General features: G+C 38.9%; 1 protein-coding gene across 15 annotated transcripts in view; it reads left to right on the forward strand.

Annotated features, from left to right (window-relative positions):
• The window catches only part of CEP128 (centrosomal protein 128), a 319695-nt gene that overhangs the window by 94230 nt on the left and 206184 nt on the right, over positions 1–19281 (forward strand). For all 15 annotated transcript variants that reach the window (XM_036429922.2, XM_045575777.1, XM_045575837.1 and 12 more), the window contains 2 exons: positions 6650–7000; positions 16325–16975. In XM_036429922.2, the coding sequence (XP_036285815.1) occupies positions 6650–7000; positions 16325–16975 (1002 nt within the window). The remainder of the gene's footprint in view (positions 1–6649; positions 7001–16324; positions 16976–19281) is intronic.

Raw genomic sequence — 19281 nt, forward strand, 5'->3', positions numbered from 1 at the left:
TGTCTAATTTGGCCTCAAAACCTAGCTCAGGGGAATGCTAAGCTTTTGGTTTTGCAACCTCCATGAAATAGGAGAATATATTAGCAGGAGGTGGGGAGATGGGCCTGCTATTGGGTCGGACACAACAGTGCCAGTTTCCTTTAGTTGAGAAATGACACTGCCTTGTATTTTTCATAGTCCTCGAACCCAGCCTGTGCCTGTAATTGACACTCAGTGAATGCTGGTTGAATTTATGTTAATCCTAATATCACATTTATAAATACACTAGAGGCCTGGTGCACAAAATTCGTACATGGCGGGGAGGGGGGCCCCTCAGCTCAGCCTTCACCCTCTACAATCTGGGACCCCTTAGGGGATATCCAACTGCTGGTCTAGACTGGCAGTCAGACATCCCTCTCACAATCCTGGACCGCTGGCTCCTAATTGCTCACCTGGTTGCCCTAACTGCCCCCCTATCAGCCTGATCACCCCTCACTGTCTTTGCATGCCGGCCTGATCTCCTCTAACTGCCCCCTCCTGTGGGTCTAGTCACCTCTAACTGCCCCCTGCTACCGGCCAGGTTGCCCCCAACTACTCCCCTGTGCTGGTCTGGTTGCCTCCAACTGCCCCCCCCCCTTGCTGGCCTAGTCACCCCTCATTCCCCCTTCCCCCCCTGCCAGCTTAATCACTCCCAATTACCCCCCTCCCCCACCAGCCCCCAATTGCCCCAACTGCCCCACCCCCACCAGCCTGGTCACCTCTTACTGCCCCTCTGCTGGCCTAGTTGTCCCCAACTGACCCCTTCTGCCAGGTTGGTTGCCCCCAACAGCCCCCATGCTGGCCTGGTCACCCCTCATGGTCCCCCCACTGGCCTGGTTGCCTCACGTAGCCTGATTGTCCAGTTGTTTGGTCATCCCTCACTAAGCCCCCTGCCAGCCTGGTTGCCCCACACAGCCTGCTTGTTCAGTTGTTTGGCCATCCCTCAGGCCAGCCCTGGGTAGCTGGGCAGCTGACATCTGAGGCTTGCCTGTTCCTTGGGTCAGCCCTGGGGGGCTGAGAGGTCTGGGGACTCAGGAGTCAGGCTTGAGGAGTGGTCTGACCCACCAAGGGGTGGGCCTGACTCTGCTGTGTGCCTGCCGCCCCAGCAGGGCTGAGGGGACTGGGCACCACCATCTTATGGCTGTGGGTGCTGCCATCTTTGAGGGTGTGACAGTCAAATTAACATATTCCCTCCTTATTGGCTGTGGGCACCACCATCTTTCTGAGGGTGTGATATTCAATTAGCATATTCCCTCTTTATTAGATAGGATTTCCATGCATTAGTAACATTATATTCATTCTGTAGTTTTTTCGTTTTATTTTTTGTCTGGGATTTTTTTTTTTTTTAAGCATCCTGTCTATTTTAGTTTAGTAAAACTAAGTCATCTGTAAATGCAATTAACTGGCCACATGGGAATTAAAAATATTCCAACATGCTGGAAAATAGTTTAATTTCAACACCAAAAATGTAAACAAAATGTTACTGTTTTGTCCTATGCAAGAGTCAGCCACCTTCCTCACTGGGGTATTTGCATCTCATTTTGGATATAATGTCCCTATTCTCTCACTCAGTATTTTCATCTTGTCCCTGCTTTAAGGATATCATATTTTGGGCCGGAATTAGTCTAATCCTTGTTCAGAGAGTTAGTATTAGGATCATTAATTGAATCATATTTCAAATGGTGTTCTGCTTGAGGCTTGTTTGCTATTTACTAGCTTTATTTTAGTTCTTTGCTTTTTTGTTGTTTATGTCCCTGTTTCCCTTGTAAAGAACTTAGCTTTCAAACCTCAGAGGGAAGGTAGGGGAGGGTGGAGGTTATGAGGGGAGATCAACCAAAGGACTTGTATGCATGCATACAAGCATAAGCAATGAACACAGACACCAGGGGCTGAAGGCATGAACCGGGTGGAGGGAGTGGGCAAGGCGGGGAGGTGGTGTGGAAATAAGAACACATATGTAATACCTTAATCAATAAAGAAAGGAAAAAAGAAAAGAACCGAGCTTTATATGCCTATATGCTTTAAGCATCATTTTTGTCTCAGTGTATCATTTTGATATACTCAGACAGTTGCTGCTTTTCACTGTACTGTGTTTCTACAAACTGTACTCTAAAACAAATCATTCTATTTTGTTTTGTATGTTTTTATAAGAGAAATATTGTAATTATGAATTGGGTTTCCAACTTAGGAGTTTTCACTAAAACACTATCCTTAAAATGAACTTGTCACCAAAGACAAGATATAAAAACTCAATCTCTCTAATAATTGAAATTGAAAATTTTTTATTTTCAGTAAAATGAGGATAATACAAACTCACGTAATTTTACAGTGTACATGTTTACTCTAGTATACTAAAATATGTGTGTGAGTATATCGACAATCATTCCATTATATATTCAATGTATCTAAAAATTACAGGCTAGCTATTATAAATACTAGAGGTCCGGTGCATGACATTCATGCACTGGGTGGTGGGGGGTGAGGGTAAAGAAGAGTGTCCCTCAGCGAGGCCTGAACCCTTTCCCAGTCCTGGAGCCCACAGGGGAATGTCAGTCGGACATCCTTAGCGCTCACCAGTTGTCAGCCCAGCTTGTGTCTGAGTGGAGTTCCCCCTGTGGGAGCGTACTGACCACCAGAGGGCAGCTCCTGTATTGAGCATCTGCCCCCTGGTGGTCACTGAGCATCATAGTGATCGGTCATTCGCCATTTGGTCGATTTGCGTATTACCCTTCTATTATATAGGATTATAATAGCTAATATTTCCATCTAGAATTTAGAAGGGACACCTTCTCAGATATTATTAAACTGTCTGGGAAAATTGAACAAGTGACTTGTTCACTAATTTTTCATTAGTAAATAGAGGCTTTACAAATGATTGTATTTTTTTTTTTGTTTGGCCCTAATTTGGGATTATTTTTTCCCTCAAACATTGCAGAATCAGATTATTTTGAAATTTTACAAAAGGCTTTATTTTTAAATGTTTGGTAGAGGTATCTATTTATTAACAAGATATTTTCTTGTTAATTTTTTCTCTCTTCCTCATTCTCAACCCCCTTTTCCTACTTACCCCAATATTAAGGGCTCTTTAGTCAAGAAAGAAGGCATTAATGGGCCTCAGAGGGAAGGAGGTTAGCCACACTCTTGCCTTGGTGGAGATGTGGTGTGTTTGAGTTCTGCGATTGGCTGGCATGGGCATTCATTTTCGATCTCTATTGTCTCTTTTCCCTGTACCTCCTTCTCTTTCTCTTTATTACTTCCAGTAGCAACTGTTGAATTATATTCTTTTTGTTCCCTTAGCCACCACCTAATGATTTTAGCTCAGGGCTCTTTTTTTTTTGAGAAAAAAATCATTGTTATAAAACATTATATAATCAGATAAAAACACTGGGAAATAGATATAAGTATAGATTAGGCTGTATAAATTTGAGATGGAGAAGAAAGAATTGCTCATATATATCACGTTTATTAAAAATAACTTTATGTGCCTGTCTCCCTAACCAGGCTGTGTGGTTCTCTGGAGCAGTAGAATGCAGAACCATGCCTTCTTTCTCATCTTTGGGTCTCAGCTCCTTGGATGTTGCTCAGTGCAATAAATGTGTATTGGACTGAATGGAAGCATACCTGTATTTTCTTCAGAAAGACTGACAAGGGTTTTTTCTTCTTTTTCTTTTTGAGTCTCTTAAATGCTTAGTTGGTTCTTATCTGTTATAAGCCAGCTTCATTGAATTTGATTGCAGAAATTGAATTCAGATAAGAGAAGAATTGGTTCTAAAAGTCCATTCCTGCTATAAACGGTTGGTTTTCAATTATTTTTAATGTCATCATAATATTTTAATATCCTAGTGTTAGCATAATGTCCTTTTATAATTAATCTTTCTCAAAAACAGATCTGGTCATGCTATTCTCTTATTGAAAAAACCTCTGAAAGCTTACACTGGATATCAGTATCCCCCAACACAATTTCTGATCTTATTTTCCAATGTCTTTTTAGACTTCTTGAACCATGACTCTTTACAAACAGCCACCAATGGTCCACTCTGTGGCTCTCGTTCATACTGTCATGTCTTGCTTTAGTTTTGTGGTGGGATCAATGAGATAATTATATAAAACATTTACCCAATTCATTGCATTACTCAAATACCCAATATATTTCAGTAGTAGCTGTAATTCTTTATTTATTATTATTATCTCCTTTTCATTTAAATCTTGGCTCATATGTCACCTCCTAAGAGAAGCCCTCCTCAAGCCACACTGTAGAATATAGACCTCTTCAGGTAACTGTCTATCACATTTTAGCTCCCAGGATCATCCATGTTGTAATTTAGCTGTGAATAGCTCCCATTTAGATTATTAGCTTCTTTGGTGTTGAAGCCAGGTCTTATTAACCTTTCTATATGTGCCTAACACAGAGGGTTTGTTGGGGGGAAAATGGATACCTCTCATGGTTACTGCTTGTTAATAAAGTTAATTTATAACTTAGTGGTAAAACTTTTAAGTAAGGGCAGAAGGAAAAATCACTATCACGAGAGCTTTCTTATCTCACTTTAGAATTTTTCACATAAATAAGTATACAATTCTCAATTTACTGTTGTGTTTGCATGGACAAAGGAGTGACTCATCTCTTCCAGGCTGCATTGAATTTAGCAAACTGAGCAAATCGGAACCTGTTGCTAAGAAAATAAAGCTTGTTTTCGAGGCATTATTTTGTATCTTTGCCATAACGTCAAAGCATAACATTAATCAAGAGAGAAACTTTAAGCCATAGTTCAGGAATAATGCAATCTGGAACTGAACAATCTGCCATTAGCCTGAGGGAGTGGGTAAATGCTTCCAGTCTCCATTTGTAGGTGCCTTAGTACAATGCAGGTATTTATTGTTTGTCAGCTCGAAGCAACATCTTAGCCTCCTGAACCCAATCTTATTTGGACACATGACCTTGTCATGTTAACTTTGTCATCCCAGGTATTTGGAAACTTATGGGCCACATTGTAAGCACTTATTTCTGAATTTGTCACTCCATTCCAAGCTTTACAATAGTGACTTAATGTTAATGATTACAATATTATTTTATTTTTGTGAAATGTTATATAAAAGCAATGTCCTCTAATTTTTGAGTTTAAAAGTAGATCTACATGCCCTGGCCAGTGTGGCTCAGTTGGTCAGGGCACATAACCAAGTTGTGAGTTTGATCTCTGGTTGGTGGGCCCAGGAGGCAACCCAGACATGTTTCTCTCTCACATTGATGTTTCTCTCTCTCTCTCTCTCTCTCTCATCTTTCTCTCTCTCCCTTCTTCTCTAAAAATAAATAAAATTTTCTTAAAAATTAGATCTGCACCTATTCTATTCAAATTGAAACTATGTATGAATTATGATTACTGAAATTTCTAAATGTATCATTGACCAACTCTGCTTTAGGAAAGCTAGATTTTTAAGAGTTTGGGTTATATCCTGGATTAGATAAGAATTTCAAATAAATTTCAGTTTGTTTAAAAATCTGTTCTACAGTGATTCATGTAAGCTTGAGGTAAGTCCATCAACTTACAACATTACTAGAGGCCCAATGCATGGAATTCGTGCAAGAGTAGGCCTTCCTTCCTCTGGCTGCTGGCACCAGCTTCCCTCTGGCACCTGGGGTCTGGGCTTCCCTTGCAGCCCGGCTTTGTCTGGAAGGACATCTGGTCTAATTAGCATATTATACTTTTATTATTATAGATTTAGCTTGAAGTCCTTTTATTTAGAGCTTTTAACTCTACTCTGAAATATAGTGTTATTTGTACTGTTTGTCATCAGCTCTCATCTTTTTGTATGAATTTTTATTTTAACAAAATTTTAGGAAGTGAAATCTTGCATGACTGTATGATAATCTGAAAACATTGATATTTGGTTGGGCAAAATCCCGTCTTATTAAAATAATGCACAATGTTGTTCTCCTCAACAAGGTTCTATCTATTTTATTTGTGTTCATTTGGAAAATACATATTTTTCTGTTTTGGATAATGAAGTAGTTGGAAAAAGAAAATATATATATTTAAAAAAATATTTTATTGATTTTTCACAGAGAGGAGGGGAGAGGGATAGAGAGTTAGAAACATCAATGAGAGAGATACATCGACCAGCTGCCAATGTACATGCCCTTGACTGGAATTGACCCTGGGGCCTTTCAGTCCGCAGACCGCGACACTATCCACTGAGCCAAACTGGTTTCGGCAAGAAAATATTTTTATAAAAAATTATTTTCAACTAATGTGATTATAAAATATACAGAAAAGGACTCATAGCCTGGCTGGTGTGGCTGAGTTGATTGAGCTTCATCCCAGGCATCTGGATGTCAGCTGTTCAATTCTCAGTTAGGGCACATGCCCAGGTCCCCAATAGGGGTCGTGTAGGTTGCAACCAGTTTGTGTTTTTCTCTCCTTGATGTTTCTATCTCTCTCCCTTTTCCTTCTTCTTTCTGAAATCAACTTTAAAAATATTAAAAAAAGAAGAAAAGGACTCTTTTCTAGATTGGTTGCGAATGAAATTTAATGCAGATGATTCCCAGTTCAGTGACAGTAGAGACTCTTGTTTGATATATTATGTATCTAAATTTGACAAGAATATGGACCCAATATTTCACCTGCTTTATTTCTAGAATTTAACACGTGAATTGGACAACAAGGAAAAGCAGCAGATACAGATGTTGAATCAACTTAAGGAGATCCAGAATCACTTTGAGACGTGTGATGCCAAGCGCAAGCAAGCTGACCACCAGATCTCCGAGCTGACGCACCATGCTGAGGATGCAACCAAGCAGGCGGAGCAGTACCTCCTGGACTTCCAGCAGTCAGAGGCCCTGAGGCAGGAGGCAGCAAAGAGGAGAGAGGAGCTGAAACTGAAAGCTCAGGAGTCCATTAGGCAGTGGAAGCTGAAGCATAAGAAGTTAGAGCGCGCAATGGAGAAACAATCTGAAACCCTGGATCAGATGACAGACAAGAATAATCAGGTATAAACGCCAAATACCTAAGGAATTATTTTTGCTGTGACCAACCATTCATTCATCTGTCCTGTGAACAAACACTTGTGTGCCATGCTGTGCATATAATCTATCAAGATGTCCTTGATAGAAGAGTGTTTATGTCCTGAATCTTTCAAAGTAAAGAGTGATTTTGTTTTGTTTTTTAATCTTTTTTAAAGCCTTTTTTTAATTCCATGGCTTTTCAGAGTGGGCCCTTAAAATAGATCTATCCCTCCTCCAGTTTAGTTTTTAGTTCCTTACACTGAAATCATTGCTTAATACTCATGTGTAAGAAAATCACAAAATCTTTCTTAACAATTACGTCACTTTTCACCCAAGGCATATATTTTAGAACCTCATTTATTGGTATTATACAACTTAAGTATTTGTTAAAAAGAAGGATTTAAAAACGCAGTAGTTACTACTTGACCATTTTGTGGCAGCCACTATAATAGGGTTAGTTAAATGACTGATATCGATAATCTCACTGAATGAACAGTATTATCAGATCACAAGCCTCTTTAAGACTCTGCTTTTGTGCCCTTTTGATAGCAACAAAAAGCATTTCACTGATCTATGTATGCATTTCACATCATCTTCTCTGTTGCACAGTTACTTTAAATGGATTTTATGCTCGTATGTTGATTCTCCAGAATATCTTTGAGTTGAATTAAACCCAGATGTTTATAAGATAATAAGCAGGAAAGTCATGATTTGATTTTTAGCTATGTTTAGTCTTGGTTTATCATTTCTTCTTTGTCATTTGTCACTTGTCAAGAACTATGAACATTCTGGAAGAATAATGATTTGAATAAGTTGACCTTCTTTAAAAAAAATGTAGGACAGTTACATTTATGAAATCAATTGTCAGCACATAAGAGCGACAGGTCTTTGTTTCAGATGAGCTGTCATGGAAAAGATGTTTTACCTCTTACATAGGAGTTTCTAGACCTACAGACAATGGAGGAAGTGATGGCTTGGCCCTCACTGTGGATGTTTGCTTTCCAATTTAACCCATCGGGCTCATACTGGATGGACCAGTAAATAGCTCTAAAACTTTCAGACTTGAATCTGAACTGATTTGATTCTAGGAAATTGCTCAAACTTGATTATTCTGCTGTCAGCCTGGTCTGGCAACAGGTTCAGTGAGCCTGCCTATAAGGGAGGTTGCTAGGGGGAACAGTGGTTGCGGGGGGATTGATTGATTGAGAACCATCTGGGGATTTTACTTAATTAGAGGAAATTTAGAAGAGTCCAGCTATCAGACAGTATCCTAATCCATGGTGCTGAGAGTTTTCTAGATTGAGCTTTTCAGAATATTAAAGATTATTAAACAATCATTTCCCAGAATACTCTTAATATAATTATTTTTTATCACTTAGCATTGCTAATGATAAGCAAAGAAGTAGTTTTAAAGTGATTGCGATAGTTAGGGTAGTATCACAATTATCACAGCAGGCATTGTAATTTCCACTTTAAAAGCCTTAAAATTAATGTAGCATGTTGCAGTTAGAGCAATGGTTAATCAAGGAAGAAAGGGTAACATATATTTCACTGCAAATGCATGTGTCCAATAAATCTGTGATGTGGAAATACATTGTAAATAATTTTGGGGAAAATGTTTTTTTTTACATCTTTCTGAATAATACCTCTAATGAGTATTTAATTCTTAATATAATCTCAAAGCCACCTGAAGGCATTAGTAATACAGCTTACTCTTTTTTTTAGGACTAATTATTTTCAAAATGTGCCTTCAGGGTATATTTGGAACTTCATATTAAAATAAAAATGATACTGGTTGACAAGTAAAACACATTATGGTTTAAAGAATAAATTAATTGTTTTATATATAAAAGCCAATGACGTCAAACAGCACTTTAAAAGTAAAACAAAGGTTTCATGCTTATTTTTGGCCTGAAACTAATATATTTTATGTCAACTATAATTTTAAATTTAACTAATTAATTAAGAATTAAGAACAAAAAGGTCACAACTTATGAGTAAATTATATGTATCTATAGAATTTTAGGTCTTCCAATACACATTCATCTACATATCCTTAAAGAACACCATGATTCCCTGATGTATACATCCATGCCTTTGTCTTTTAAAGAAAGTATACAATCTAATTTATGTTTGTTTCTGCAATGATATGTCATTTTATTGATATTCCATATCCTTCAGTAATAAAGTAGTTTTTAATATGATATATATATATATATATATATATACACACACATATACACGAAAAGGTAAAAAAGAAAGCAAATCAGAGCAATTTTAAGGAAAATAAAAGCTTTTAGCCTTCCAATGTAATTTTTAATTAAGTTTGTTTTGTTTTGTTTTTTAATCTTAACCGAAGGATATGTTTAGATAGAAAGAGGAAGGGATAAAGAAAGAGAAAAATCTATGAGAAAGAAAGCTGCCTCCAGTACATGCTCCAACCGGGATCAAATCTGTTACCTAGGTATGTACCCTGACCAGGAATCTAACCCACAACCTTTGGTGTACAGAAGGTTGCCAACTAATTGAGCAATCTGGCCAGGGCCCTTCTAATGTATTTTTTTACTGGAAAATCTTAAAGCAGAAAATAATTTATTCTGAAAAAGATATAGAAGTATGCACAGAACTATTTTTAAATCCAAAGATGATATCTTTTGACCATATAAAATGGCTCAACAAAGCTACTTATATTATACATGCTTCCAAAATGCTAAAGAAAAAAAAACCCAACTGATTCTGTTCATAACATATGCTTTTCTGAATGTTCCAAATTCATATATCTTTTTAACATGGATAATGGGAATCATCTTAGGTTTTGTGTGTGTGTGTGTGTGTGTGTGTGTGTGTGTGTGTGTATGTTTGTGTGTGTTTTCTGAATTGGCAGAATACTTGGCTTTCTCATGTGTATTGAGCTTTTTACTTGATAGCCTTTGACTTCAAGAATCTTATATTGTCATTTTTCCTTTTGTGTATTGCTTTCATGCTGAGGAAAAACAACAGCAATATGTAATAAAGACTGTCTTTTAAAGTTTGAATTTTTCATGTTTGTAAAGTGAGAATGATCAATGCTTAAGTGAGTATTTTTAAAACATGTAAGCAGTATTATCAAATGCTGTTAAGGAAAGGCTAGATCACTGATATATATATGGTCCAGCAAAAGTAGTTTACAGTTGTTTGTATGGAAAATTATACAATAATTAATATATAAGAATATAAGAATAAATTCTGTTTTGCATACACACAACTGTAAACCTACTTTTGTCCTACCCTGAATTAGCATAATTTAGCAATCTGTCTGCATGTTCCCTTGGCCATCTTTTAGTCAATTCAAGAAAACTATGTGTCCTTTGTCATCAGGCCTTTGAGGAGTTCCCTCCTTCTCTTATGTCCATCATGGTTTTAGACAGTCTCATTCTTTTGGCTTTACTCAGCTATTACAATTCTTTCATAATTTTTACTTACAGCTGATCTTCTTCAGAAGCAGGGTTTTCTTGGTTAGACCATTCTCCTCATTGTTCCTGACTGTGATGTATTTTTCCATTATGCGTCAACATTTCTCGTGGATTTTTACACCTGACTTCCCTTCAACCTGTTTTATTACATGCAATTTTTGCCATTATCTTTGGCAACCTCAAAGTTCCAATCATTAACCTATTTAATTCTGTATATTCATACTTCACTAATTTCCTAATTTACCTTCAAACAACTCAGCAGCTAAATTCTGTGACTAAAATTTGTTATCATTTGTAATTTCTGTATGTTCGGATCTCTAGTTCCAAAATTTCAGTCTCTGATCTTACACATTTGCTCTTCCCCCCTTTCCTTTTTTGAACCATTGGCATTTGATTTTCATCTTCCTGCATTCCTCTGGTTGTTCAGCCATTTCCTGGAATCAGTTTTTTTCCCATCACACTGGACTTCTTCAAAAGCTACTCTGATGACAAGCTCACTGGCATCTTTAATTTCTTCCTTCAAACTCACACATTTTATTGATCTTCAATCTATAAAAATTGATCTTCAGCTCTCTACTTTTTCCATCCCCATGCAAAAATTACATAGACATGTCAGTGGGCTCTTATAGTGTGGTCTTGGTTACCTCTGCACCCCAATCCATTCCATTCCATTCCATTCCATTCCATTCCATTCCATTCCATTCCATTCCATTCCACTCCACTCCACTCCACTCAACTCTATTCCATCTCACTCAACTCCATTCCATTCCATTCCATTCCATTCCATTCCATTCCATTCCATTCCATTCCATTCCAAAAATTTATGTGGCCCAAGTACTAGGCATGCCAGCCTGTTCTGATCAATAAAGAATTCTCTATGAAGTCTATTGGGGGGCTTTGGGTAAAAATTTACTTTGAAAAATGATGCATGAGATGAGAGCTTTTTTCCTTATCTTAATGTTGTATTTGGCTGGAATGCCTGGAATGGCCGAAGCTGTTTTGGTATGGCCCTGAGAATGAAGGCTCACCCAGAGAGGGATTGCTGGGAGAAATGGGGAGAGGTGGACGTGAGCTTTGATGTACTGTGTCTGCAGCAGTCCTGTCTGGGGAGATGATAATAAATTACCTGGTGGTTTAAGCCAACTTGGATTATAGTTTTCCCCCTATTCTCAGTAGCTGATGTGAAACATCAATTCTAGGAGCTATTTATTAGTAAAAAAAATAACACACCTAAATATAAGATTGGCTAGATGGAGAAGTGGGGTGACAACAGGGAGAATCATACATTTCTAAAGGGAAAGTTAGCACACTTTATTGTGCTATTGGAAGTAGTTGTTTTAACCATCAGAAGGCATACCTTGGGGCATTGATGCCATACCTCAGTATGGTATTATTAGTAAGTGACCAGTAAGAAAACTTTAGGATGTTGACATATGATGTGTACTTCTTGCAGTCTTCAGAAAGGTCCTATAAAAGAAAGTCAAGTATGGGTTGAAACTGGTCTGTCCAAAAGCAGAGAGCTAAATTTTTGGTGTGGGAAAATTAAAAATCTGCAACCTGTAAACCAAATTTTCTGAGTATGATAATTTGGAGTCTTAGAGTTGGAAAAATCAAATTATCTATCCATCCTGAAATTAATCCAAGCAAGAGAGGGAGGTCAGACACATAGCAGAAATAAATAAGAACTAAAAAAAGAACAACCAACCAAAAACAACAAGCCAGATTTCTCGGGCCCTTTTCAAGCACTTCTCCTTAAGCATTCCTGGCCACACAAAGGAGCCCCATTTTGTTGTTCTGAGTTTCCTCAAGGTAAAGGCTCTTCAACTGAGGGCTCCTGGGACTGTCTAGGATATTGAGCTGAGTGGTTAAGACACTGACATTTTCAGACTCAGAGACAATGTCTAGACAATATCTAGAGTTGTGGCTACTAGCCAAGCAATTAATCAAAAACAAATGGATGAACTTACTTAGTTTTTAGTACCTGTGTTGCCAAAGAAATTTCAAACTTGACTGCTATGAGTTGATGTGGTGTGTGTGTGTGTGTGTGTGTGTGTGTAAAACTGCAGAATTGTAGAGTATCAGAGCCTGAGCTTTGAAGGACTCTTCCTGAGCTACCCAATTAATTCCTGCTTTGTGGGAAAAAAAACAATATTCTTGCTATTTAAACCAACTTTTGGAAGACATGATAGTATTTTAAATCAAAGCCATTTCATGTGCTTGAGCTTCATCTTGAAAATAGGATTTTTATCTTCAGGGCTGCACAGAGACTCTCAACTCATGGCTAGGGGGCTTTGTTACTTGTTCTAAAAATTAATCACTGTATTTAAGTCTCCTCCCCTTTTTCTCAGGTGGTATTAGTGTCCTTACAGCTATGTCTTGGTTCTGCCCCTTTTTGTTTTCTCTAGGTGGTAAATAGAGTGACTCCCAAAGACATTCCACTCTTTGACTGGATCTGTCAATAGGATGAGCTATCAGTTCTATGATTATGTTTTGTTAGATGGCACAGTTGACCCTAAGATAAGGAGATTATCTGGATGAACATAATCTAATCACAGAGTGATTAAAAGCAGATAGAATTTTGTCTGTTGGGATAAGGGGAAGTTAGAGGGATTTAGAACTATGAGATTTATGTGGTATTGCTGGTGTCGGAAACAGAAGAGACCCTGAGCCAAGGAGATCAGATGACCTCTAGAAGTTAACACAATGCTTGGCCCAAAGCTAGGAAGTAAACAGGAATCCAAGTTCACAGGACTAAATTTTGCCAACAATATGAATGAACTTGGAAGTGGATTTTCCCCCAAAGGCTCCAGATTAGAGCCCAGGTCAGCTGACACCTTGGTTTCAGCCCCAGGAGACTCCTAGCAGAATGCCTTGCCTGGAATTATGATTTATGGACTCAGTTGAGGTAATAAATGGATATTGTTTCCAGCCACTAAATTTGTTGGAATTTGTTACACTGCAATAGAAAAACAATACATCTACCCTTAGGCTTATCTGTATTTCTAGCCATTTTTCCTGCCTTACAATCTTTCCAAAGTGAACTCATTTATCTGGGTTCAGTCTTTGTAATCCAGGGACACCGACTTATCAGTTATCCCTCTTCACAGTTTTGATCACTCTCTTGCTTGAATAGCAAGGTTTCTCCTTGAACTTAATTTCCATTCCTGCTTTTTGTATCCCCCTTTCCATTGTGTTCACAGCTATATGATTTAACTACTATCCTTCCTATCTAATAAAAGTATACTATGCAAATTGACTGCCACTCCAACACACAAGTTGGCTGCCCCCATGTGGTCAAAGATAGATGCCCTTATGTGGACATAAGATGGCCACCACAAGATGGCCAGTGAGGGAGGGTAGTTGGGAGGGACCTGGTATGCAGGAGAAGGCAGATAGGGATAAACAGGCCAGTAGGGGAGGGCAGTTGGGAGGGACCAGGCCTGCAAGAGAGGGTAGTTGGGGGCAATACAACCTGCAGGGGAGGGCAGTTAGGGGTGACCAGGCCAGCAGAGGAGAGAAGTTGGGGGCGACCTGTTCTGCAGGGAAGGGCAGTTGGGGGCAATCAGGCTGGCAGGGGAGTGGTTAGGGGGTGATTCGGCTGGCAGGCAGAAGCAGGGGCAATCAGGAAGGCAGGCAGGGGAGCATTTGGGAGCCAGCAGTCGTGGCAGTTGGACATCCCTTCAGGGGTCCCAGATTGGAGAGGGTGAGGCTGGGCTTAGGGACACACCCTCCTGTGCATGAATTTTGTGCTCTTTATAAAGATAATTTCCTTAAGGCCATGAAACTACTTATGACTGGACTGAGAAGCAAGTTCTCTGGCCAGAGCTTAACTGCTTAATCACCCACCGACCTCCTTTACTGTTTCTCATGTCAGCTTCATTCTGTTTCTCCCTGTTTGAATTGAGGGATTTGAAGAAACTTTGCTTTTGAGCGATTCACTTATTTTATCATGGATTGTTTCACACTGATCTATTAAAATACGAAGTGTCAAAATGCCTTGCAAGTATTGAGGCAGGATAGTAAGAAGCTAGAAAATTTCTTGGCAAAAGGAATTGGGAAACCCAGACAGATAGTTAAACAGTAGTTTGCAGCCATCTAGTAAATTTAGGTGCCACACAGTTTGCAGCCATCTAGTAAATCCTGTCTTCTCTCAACCAAGGACACTCAAGAGTAAATGCTTTGCACTTCTCCCCAACCAGAGGGTAAATAGCTTAAATCACCCTATTCATGGAGATAGATAGCAGAAATCCAATTAGTGCCATTTGCCAATCATATCCAAGGACAAATGAAGTTAAGGGAATAAATCTCATTTTGGCACATCAGCATAAAACTAATGAATATTCTATTAAGATCCTCCCTGAAGACCTCCCCTAAACGCCCAGCCTTTAAACCTCTTCAAAAGGTCCCAGCTTGGGCTCTCCCTCCATGGAGCACACCCTCCCCATTCCCTACTTCTCCCTCTTTCTTCCCCACAGGCCTGCGTCTTCTAAACTCTAAGAAACCCTAGCAGTTTATCCTGGGACACCCCTTCTCTCCCACCCCCTTCCATCCCTAAGGTCCCCCTTTTCTCTGATTTAGTGAACCAAAGCCAAGCCACCCACTCTAGGCCCATTTCCCCACCTAGTACCTCTCCTGTTTTTCTAGCCCTTCTTTGTTCACTGTCCCCAGTTTTAATAAATGTCCTTTAAAACTCACCTGGCCAGTCTGGTGTGGCTCTGTAATTGAGCATCTCAATTCCCTGTCAGGGCACATACCTGGGTTGCAGGCTCAATTCCCAGTTTGGGGCATGCAGGAGGTAGCCGATCAATGATTCTTATCTCCCTCTCCCTTCCTCTTTGAAATCAATAAAAAAATTAATTAAAAAAAATTCACCTGGACTCCTGTTGTGAAAATTTTTCCTGCAGAAAATCAAGAATCTACACACTACTGGTTAGCCCTAGGCAGAACCACTAAGGGCCAGGACCTCTTTCCAGGAACAGTATTTGCATTTTAATTCATTGTTTCAAATTCTGAAATGAGACTTTTAATTTTTTTCTGGGTTTGAGCTATGGTTGGCATCAGTAAGCAGGTACAGATATTGTCCTTAGTGCCAATGTCGGAGGTATGTTTGTGGCAATTTCTGCTTCCTTCGCTGCTGGCTCTCTTATTTGCATTGATGATTGGTGAGGATTAGAAGGCTAGTTCTTGATCTCTGTCCCTCAAGTATACCCCAACTCCCCTAATGAGGCTGGCAGAAGGTGATGGCTGTCTGGTCCCTTGCCTTTTCTCTTGAGATCCCTCCTAACATCTCTCAATCTTAAACTAATCTCATTTCTACCTTTAAGGGACCTCAAGACTCCTAGTTATATACTGTTGTGTTTCTTGTCACTATTGACATTATTTTGTTAATAATGGCTGCTGATACCATTACCTTTCTTAGATTATATCTATGTGCTATCTTATATTTTCTATATCAGTTTGAAGTTTTCCCTTTTTTAAAGTATGGCATTGGAATGCAAATCATTGTTATTTTAAATAAGCTATACTATATTATTTCAGCCTCTGATAAATTATAATAGGAGCCTTTTTCTTTCCTGATTCTTTTGATCAACTATCTTACATTTAAATAATTATGTATGAGCAAGGATTGATGTTTTGGTAATGAAAATCTGAAACATATTTCAATGTGGTGATACTTCAGAATAATTGTACGCTTTCTCTTTTTCTAGGCTAAATATTTTTAAGAAAAAAATCAAAAATAAATATTCTTTGTGAACTAAACTTTATTTTGTTTTCTGGCATTGTCTATGCTGACTTTATTTTATTATTTTCTATGGTGAATTTTATAGTAATTTGTTTTGTATTTTTAACTTGGTAGATCTTAAAAGAAAAGGATGAATTGAAAAGCCAGCTTTATGTGGCATTACAACAAATAGAGAACCTTCGAAAGGAATTGAACGAGGTCCTAACCAAGCGTGCCCTTCAGGAGGAAGAGCTTCACTGTAAGGAGCAGAAGCTAAGTGACGTGAAGGCTCATCAAGCTGACCTTGAACTAGAAGTCAAGGATTCCCTGGACACCATCCATAGGCTAAACTCTGAAATCCAAAAGCAGAATAAGGTTCAGAGCCAACTGAAAGTGGAGAAAGCTCACTTGGAGGAAGAAATTTCAGAACTAAGGAAGAGCCAGGCCAAGGACAAAACTCAGCTTCTGGAGATGCAAGAGGCCATCAAGAACTTGAGTGCCATCCGGGCAGAGCTGGCTAATAAATTGGCCGAGGAACAGAGAGCCAGGAAGGAAGTGCTTAAGAACATTTCTGACCTCAAGACACAGGCGAAATCTAGAGATGAAGAAACGGCTACAATCATCACCCAGTTAAAGCTGGAACGAGATGTGCACCAGCGGGAGCTGGCAGATCTCACGTCCTCACTGCAGAGTGTGAGAACTAAACATGAACAAAACGTCCAGGAGCTCATGAAGCACTTCAAGAAAGAGAAGAGTGAAGCCGAAAATCATATCAGGACACTTAAGGTACATGTGCTGAATTATCTGATGGTACTGAAGGAATTCTTCTGGTGGCTCATGAAGTTAATAGGGCGTAAACTTGTAGAGATCATTCTGTATCCCTAAGCATTGATGGGAAGCTGAAATGAACAATAAAGAGGCTTATCCATGGCTGTTCGGCCAGGTTGAAATGAGTTACAGCAGCCACCTGGGAGCACCTCTTTCAGAGCACTGAAGCCTTTTAAAAGGAACCATTAGCTATTTGGGGAGTTTAGAAAAAGGCAGAGGTGGCAGTAAGTTGTGAGTTTGAAACGTGCCCTCATTCAACATTTATGACCTCCTAAAATATAAAAGGCAAAGACTTACCAAGGCTATAGAAGCTATAACCACAGCCCTTATTAGTATGGTAACTAAAGTGGATAGCTTATGGGCTGTGTAAACCTAAGGCTTTTGAGATTTACCCTTTCTTTTCCAAATCAAAGGTGCCTGAGTAAATGCATAGGTGAGTTCTTGCCTTTGGGGAAATGCTTCCAAGTCTAATGGTATTAGCATTTCACCATGCAGCAGCTAAATAACTTCATAACATGATTGTCAGGAGTATAAGTCTATCCCTTCTCTCTCCTTCATTTTTTTCCCTCCAAGATGCTAATCATCATATATATTGCATGTTATTTATTTTTAATCAGTCTTTATTGGAATGAACACTTGTCAAGAGATATGAAGAAGAGCTGGTCTTAAAAGTAAAAGATGGATTCTATATTAATTGATTAGCTATGACAATCATAATAAAATGTGTAGAAGACATTTTTTTTAGCACTTAGTTTGTGCCAGATATTACTATAAGAACTTTACATGTGTTAATTTAATATTCCTGCATACTGTATGGTATTATTTTCTCTCTGTTCAGGAAATTGAGATAAGGGAAGTTAAGTAATTTGCCCAAGGTGGAAAGTAGTTGAGACAGGATTTGAACCCAGGTAAAGTGCCTATTTCTTAACTACATTGCTGTACTGGAAAAGGTTTATTCTTAAGGATGTCTAGGTATGGACTCAGGAGACTAGGTGGAGAACGAGGCTATTTGTCAAGATAGATAATACTGACAGAACAGATTTGGAGAGAACAATACAAAATTCATGTTGAGTTAGGAAGAAGGGAACCTAAGGCTAACCATGAAAGTCTAGGTAGAATAGTCAGTACATAATAGGTTAGATGTTGAGGAGGAACTTGAGATTAAAACAAAATGTTTACAGCCAGTAACCCATTGGTGGTCATTGAAATCATGGGATTTGGATGAGGTCAGCAAGGAGAAGGAAGAGGATGAAAACCCTAGAACATCACTGTTTAAGGGGAAAATTGAGAAAGATGCTTGGCAAATAAAAATAAAAGAACATATGAAAGAGAGGAGGAGAACCAGAAGAGAGTAGAAATTCAGATAGAACATTTTAAGAAAGGTATAGTCAAGAGTGGCACACAGGCTAAAAGAAGAACTAAAAGATTTTATTCTGTTTGTGAGAGATTGGTGGAGAAGGTCCAGGAGGAGATGTCAGGAGGTCAGATAAACAGGAGACAGGATATATCTTCCTCTAAAGGTTTTGAAAGAAACCAGTAAGATTGAGTTAGCTCATAGTCTGAGCTTATTGATGTGAATGCTAACCAGTTTCTTTCCTCCCTCTGAAGTAGAGCAGAGCAGCAGGGCAGCAGGGCAGTAAGTAATTTATGAGTGGCAAATGTAAACTGCTGTGAAGACTGATAAAAACTGCATGAGGCTAGTCTGGGAGCATGTCATGCACTGATGTAGCTAACGTTGGTGAAGAAGTATCATGGGCAAAGGAATGAGAGTGGAAGGATAGGAATCTACAATTGTAGGTTGCTTATTTGGTCAGGAATTTTTGTTAGATTTTAGATTTTCAGAGTTAAAGCCCAAGGTGTAATAATGCAGTTGGTTGCTATTGTGGGATGTGGATGAAGGTGATTGTAATACAACAGGTCAGATAACTTTGATGTTAGTTTGTTGGATAGATATTTGGGTATTTATGATTCTATTGTGAAGGCAACAATTGATCACATGCCAGAAGGAATGACTGGTCAATCAGCTGTTGCCCTCAGGGAAGGGAGAGTTGATGTGAATCTCAAAGGAAGGCAGGGTTTCTAATGAGGATAGGTATATAGTGACTTGTTAGGTCATAGCTTGAGAAATGGTTCTTTCCAGGATGGTCCTTTCCTATAAGGCGGCCTAATCCTTCAAGGACCAGTTAATTGTTAATCTCTTCTATGGATTCATTGAAGTTGGGATGAATTTCCAATCCTCTGTGTTTTTATAGCTCTTTGTTGTA

Source organism: Pipistrellus kuhlii, unplaced genomic scaffold (assembly GCF_014108245.1).
Source record: "Pipistrellus kuhlii isolate mPipKuh1 unplaced genomic scaffold, mPipKuh1.p scaffold_m20_p_1, whole genome shotgun sequence".
NCBI classification, from domain to species: domain Eukaryota; kingdom Metazoa; phylum Chordata; class Mammalia; order Chiroptera; family Vespertilionidae; genus Pipistrellus; species Pipistrellus kuhlii.